The 6209-nt window shown below is 38.2% G+C and overlaps 1 protein-coding gene across 1 annotated transcript; it reads right to left on the bottom strand.

Annotated features, from left to right (window-relative positions):
• Positions 1-305: 305 nt before the first annotated feature.
• On the bottom strand, positions 306-3053 carry LOC128822694 (protein FAM240B-like). The gene is made up of 2 exons (XM_054004510.1): positions 2908-3053; positions 306-438 (listed from the first exon to the last, which is right to left on the bottom strand). Exons 1-2 carry the CDS (start codon positions 3051-3053, stop codon positions 306-308), a joined length of 279 nt encoding a protein of 92 aa, XP_053860485.1.
• Between the last annotated feature and the right edge of the window lie 3156 nt (positions 3054-6209).

The following is a 6209-nucleotide window of genomic DNA, read 5'->3' as shown; positions in this document are numbered from 1 at the left end:
GCCGCCCTCTTTCCTAGGAGTATGTTATTGTCACTTGGAAATGCAGTTACATAGATACATCACAGAAATAATATCTCATGGAAAAATTAGAGTTGTCTGCTTCTCATCAGTTACTCTGTGCTTTTTTTCCCCTGTGGCATTATTCTTGCACTGAATTTCAATAGGACTTTAATAGTAGCTCTAGTAAATAGTTTGGGAAAAGGGCAGAATCTGACCTTTTGGTTGTTCAGCAGTGTAACTGCTGGTTTCTAGATGCATGCAAGGTCAGAATGAGGCCCAGTGCTTGCTGTGTTTGCACAGCACCTTTAAGCAACAGTTTTATCTGGTGAGGGAAGGGCCTCGATAGACAGTGGTGTCATTTGTTCATCCCGTGTTTTCATGTGCGCCTGGACCTGCCTTACTCGACCTTCCAGCCTCAGAGTCCATTCCTGGCGAAGTCTGCAAAGAGAGTACAAGTGCTTAGCAGTTATTGAGCCAAATCCTTCAAATGTATCCAGGGCTTTTCAACAGGGTCGAAGCTTTCCTCTCTTTCATCACCAGAGCACTTGTCCTGTATTTATGTACCAATTACACATCCCTCTAGCTTGCTACATTGGGAATGCAGGGGAGAAAAGGATAGTACTGATACTATCAGTGGTTGACATTGCTGGATTCCGAATGAGTCAAACAACTGCTGAAATTCTGTCACTGTGAAGAACTCTGTTTTTCCCTCTGGGGTATTCTCAAAGCCACACAGAAGTACTGCCTATCCAGTAAGGTCATTCAATGTGTAAATTAAAAAATACAGTTTTTCCTCCAACCCCTCAAGTTCTGCTGTAAAATGCTGTGAAGAAGAGCAGGCTGAACTTAAAATATGTCCTTTTGGGTAAAAAAGAAAACAAAACCAACTCTGTTTACAGACCCTGTTACAGGGTCTACCCTATACGTGTTAAATGAAAGGAATTGGTGTCACATGCAAGAGGAGCCACATAGCTTCAAGACACTTGACTAGTAAAAACAGAAGAGAAAATCTCTAGAGACCACTGCAAGATATTGTTGGCTGGGTTGTTTTCTGAAGGAAATGTTAAGAAACACCTGACCCAGCAATGTTATAAGATTAGATATTATATAGTGATGCCAAATGCATAGTAGAATATATGGGGTTTTAAATTACCTTTGGTCTGGTGAAAAGAACATCAGCCAGTGATTTCATCTAAGAATAACTCAGCAGTGGCTCTTTCACATGGGTGCTTGTGTTATCTGATTCTGAGTTTGGTTTTACATTGTGTTTTAAACTACCTAATCTTCAATATTCTTTTGTGCATATAGATAAGCCTCAAAAAAGAGGTGCAGTGAGTTAGGAAACATTTGCCATTGAGAATACTGGTGTTTCTCATCAGTGTCCTACATGGCAAAAAGAGACCACTCGCCTTTATGTAAAACCACACCATTCTCCCAGGTGCCTCTTAGGTGAGGTAGTGAATATGTATGTTTTGTATTAATAGTGTCTATTACTTCCTGAAAATATAACTTTTTTTCAAATTACAAAACACTTTGTGAACACTCTGGGCTTTGACTGGGCAAGTGACTTTGAAGGAACTTGCTTGGGTCTATTTCAGTTGTGATGGGTCAGTTAATACATTGAATATGTAAGCTAACACATATTCAAGGTTCTTTCACGACGTCTCTTCAGAGTAGAGCTTTTAACATTTTCAACTTTGTGAAGTCAAAAATGTTATCTGAACCACAAATTGCATTTGCACTGTCTTCTTCTGGTAGTCTTTTGTGATCTAGGGTGATAAATATTTCCAGTGAAGCTGAGCGCTTTCTTGGATTCTATCATATATATTTTTTCTCCAGCAATTTTGTGACTGGGACTTGAGAATACTACTGACTACCTGGAGTAGGATACTAGAAGAAGGATTGTCCACATCTGACTTTTTTGAGATACAAGGCCTACCCAGATCTTTATTTCCAAGTATCTAAATAATGACAGTACTTCCTTCTTGGGCACTGGGGTCAAAGTACCCAGAATTTTTTTCAAGAAACAGCCCTTTGGCAGCACCTTCCAGTTTGTTGAAGTCAAATTAGCTTATGTGAATGTCCCAGTTTTGAGAAAAGTTTATGCAGGAAAACCTTTGTTAACTTCAGGAAGAAAGCAGAAAAGGAAACCACACGAGACATGGTATTTCTTGCCCTCTGTTTCTGCCCATTGGTAGTCAGGGGATTCACTTAGTGTGCAGGAGACCCTGATTCAAAGTTCTGAGTTTTCACAAGTTGAACAAATATTTGAAGCAGTCCATCACACTTGTGCAGAGTTATCTGTACCAAAATACAGCTATATAGCTCTCTCTGTAGGCAATCCCTGTTGTTTTATTCTGCTTTGTAAAGTTCCCCCTCCCACCCCAAACTAAAACAAACAATAAACCCCCACAACAACAAAAAGCCCACAACATTTTCCATTGAATGGGAAAATCTCATTTTGTCATTTTTACCTTTGGGTTTATATGATGTGAAGGGCTATTAAACATGACAAAGGTGCCATGGGTTTTTTATTCTACAGATTAGGTGGGTGGTTGTCGCTTTAATGTAATACTGTTTTGTTTATTTGTGTAGCTGTACCAGTTCCAGGTAAAATTCCTGCTATTTTCTGGCTGTCACAAGCCATAATTCCAAAGTGCTTTATTTTTTCATGGCTATGCTCCAAGGCCTTTGAAGAATGCTCATGAGGTTTAGGGGTGAGGGGTGTCTGAGTTTCCATGAAGAAGATCCATGGTTATATGAGACAAGCAGCTGTGAGAGGAAAAGTGCCAAAGATCCAGAACACAATCTGTGCTATGAATAAAGCAGTACAATAACAGGTTACCTTATTTTAAAACGTGATGACATGCCTTGCTGTCCTGTGGAAAAGAAAAAAATACCACTTACTTGTTCAGGGCACTTTTGCTTAGCCTAGACTCTTCAGCTTCTTGTTGCTCAGTTTGCTCTTGGATGACCTTTTCCCAGAAGTTCTTCAGCTCTTTCGCATCGTGACCACGCATCGTGTGGCGTTTAAAGTTTGTGTGCTTGCTCATTTTCTGAAAAGCAATTTGGAGGTCAGAGCAGTCAAAAGCCTGACCTGAGGCAGATACTGTGTTACTTAGCCCCTTGAAATTTCATTCTCAGGAAGTGCTATTAAAATAAATTATGTCACCAGAAAATAATAGGTAACTGGTGTGTAGTCTGCCTTGAACCAAAATATAAGGTATTGAAACGGGCCTTGGGTGACAGTTGAATGGCATAACAATATTTTTGCCACTGAGTAATGACTGTGCATGGCACAGTTCACTGAAATATTGTGGATGCCTCAGTATATGTGAGATTTTAAGTAATTTTAGAAGAACTTGTGAAAAATGCTTTCAAATATTTGAGTTTGTCACTTGAGTTCAGGTTAAATGTGAAGGACTTCTCTATTTTCTATCTCCCATATTCTTAAAACAGATCATAGATGTTTTATCTCAGGGAAATGCATTGCTCCTAAATGTTTCATTTTGCTGCTCCAAATGATGTCATGCACAAAATATGCAAGGGAATTATGAATCTGAATTGAAACACACAGAGTGCAAAGCCCTGGGGAGCTTGTTATGATCTTGTTCTATATTTTATCAAAAATCAGTCTTAAATTCTGTTAAAAGTAGAGCTCATTGAAGTACAGGGATCAGTTCCAATAAATGATAACAGAAAATAGGCGACTTTGTCCTTGCTAAATGCATGTTATTGAAACATTAAAATTCTCATCATGTCTGATGTCCTTGCTGATATTACCATATTGTGTTGGTTATCAAATCGTAATGGCACTTTGAAAAGTTAAGTTCTGTTGCCTATTTCCTGAATCAGCCTCCTCCACTAAGCCCCATCAGGAAGTAGGAGGATACAAGAAAGAAAAATCCCAAAAACCTAAACCCCAGAGTTTTCTGTGACTAGATCAGCACTTAATTTGAGGGTTGCTGTGAAATAAATCCTTTTGCTTCCTTGTGTTTACCTGTATTCTGCTATCATTAGATACTTTTGCCAACACTCCACTATGTAATGGTGATGAATTAATGCCTCATAGACCCTCATGAACCATCTTCTTCCTCAATGATTTCATACTTTAGGAGTTATTCTTGATAAATACAACAAAGGCTATGCCAATGTAGGCCAATCTTAAGAAACTTTTGCGTTGTACAATGCTGTAAAGTGGAAGATCAGAGTAAACGTAAAGGACAGTCAGATGCGATACAATTAATGCAAATTTCTGAAAGGTTACTATCAAATACAGTATTTGAAACTCTGGCACCTTAAAAGTAAGTTTTAAGCTAAGTTCTGGGCATCTTCCTAAATTGAATATTTTAGATTTGTCATCATTTTAATGAATAATTTTTTTTTAAAAGATTGGTAATAACAAATAATTTTGCCAAATTTGGTGCAAAGTCTGGCTGGAATGGAAAAACTGTTTAACAAAAAGAAAACTAACTTTGAGATACATTCATTTTCCATTGAGAAGTCCAGTTGCTTAAAGACCAGCACAGCTCAACTGGAGTGATAGGCGTGAACATCAGATCATGTAATATAATGTCCTGCGTGATGGAGTACTTTGAGTGGTTAGAACACTGGTCCTCTTCACAGCAAGTTTAGCAAGAGCTGCACTATCGTGAAAACAACCAGGTATTTTTCTCTGAGGCAAACAGCATTTTTCTAGTATTTCCCTTGATGACTGGGGATGCTGTAGATGTAGCACAGCATGATACAGCAGGAATTGTTGCATTGGTGTGGGTAGAGCAGTTCTACTAACACCTTTTGCTAAACATCTTGTGTTTGGCAATGAATATGGTCTAAATGGGAATATGAGTAATCTTAATAAAGTTTTGTCTCTCTCTGAGGCCCCAAAATAATAGTATTATTTAAGGCTTCATCTTGCAAAAAATACGCACGTCACGGATGCAGTGGAACATGCCCTATCTGTGTCCTAATTCCATAGGCCTTGAGCAGTGTTAAAATAAATGCTCTGGTAATAGCTTGTTACAGCGAGTGATGGAATCTGATTATTTCATCATTCCTGGATCAGCAGGTCACACGGGTCTTCGCACCATTTAGAGGCTCTCCTATCACTAGCAGCTGCCCACTTAACACTCCACAGATAATTATCCCATTGCCTCAGAAGCCAAGTGCAAGTTGCTGACAAACTGAATCAGTGTGCCCTCCAAACCCTATTATACATTGCCTCATATAAGAATCTGACATAACACATTAACCTTTAATTAGAGATTAAATTTTTATGATTATTAAACTTCTATTTTATGTACTCCAAATGGTACAAAGAGGGTCTCCAGTCTTTATCTGAGATTTAAATTGATTAGATTTTGAGGGGGTGCATGAGGGTTTTGGCTGCCTTAAGTTTTGTCTGTTCCACTCAGAAGAACATGCTGTGATCAGAGAGGTGCCCAAAAGATAGAGGTAGTTCTACAAGTTTTTGTCTGCTAGGTTTGTGGGTCTTTATGCAAGTCAAGGACATTTGCTATTAGTTCCTAGCAATGTCAGTGACAGTTAATATTTCACATGGTATTGCTGTGGTCCTTGGAAGACAGATTCTTGATGTAAAACTTTTGAAGATGGTACTGTCTGCATTGCTCAGACCCTCTTTCATTGTATTAGGTGTGAAAGCATCATATTTTTCAGCCTGGCATTACGACATCTAGGTGTAGAGACTGGGGTTCATGTGTACTGTAATGGCTGCTTTTCTTTATGCTAATTGAAAGATTCTTCTTAGGAGCTTGGTTTGAATTTCTGAGTAACCCTTTGTAAAAAAAAAAAAAAATCTTTATTGTTGCTCTAGGAAGCATGTTTTGTTGATGTGTGATTTTTTCTTTTTTAGATGTCCCAATAACATGAATTGGATTTACACCGAAAACTGGATTTAATATCATCAAAGTTGTTCTTGATTCCTTCACTCAGATAACTCAGAGCTCAGTAACAAGTAGAACAATTAGATTTTTCCCTGTAAATAAAAACCACACTTTCTTACATTCATTTGACCAGTTTTGTCTGGGTGGACAGTAAGCAAAGAAAATAGGTTCATCATTCCAGAGATATTAAAGGAAAGTCAGGGAGGTGTCTTTCTGACTACAAAAAGCAGGTTGTTTTAACATATTTTTCCACTGATATGAATGTAAAATAACCAGGAGCAAGCACTTCTATTAATTTAAAATTAT

This window comes from Vidua macroura, chromosome Z (assembly GCF_024509145.1).
Source record: "Vidua macroura isolate BioBank_ID:100142 chromosome Z, ASM2450914v1, whole genome shotgun sequence".
NCBI lineage: Eukaryota > Metazoa > Chordata > Aves > Passeriformes > Viduidae > Vidua > Vidua macroura.
The sequence above is the reverse complement of the archived record's forward strand: the minus strand, read 5'-3'. Positions and strand labels throughout refer to the sequence as shown.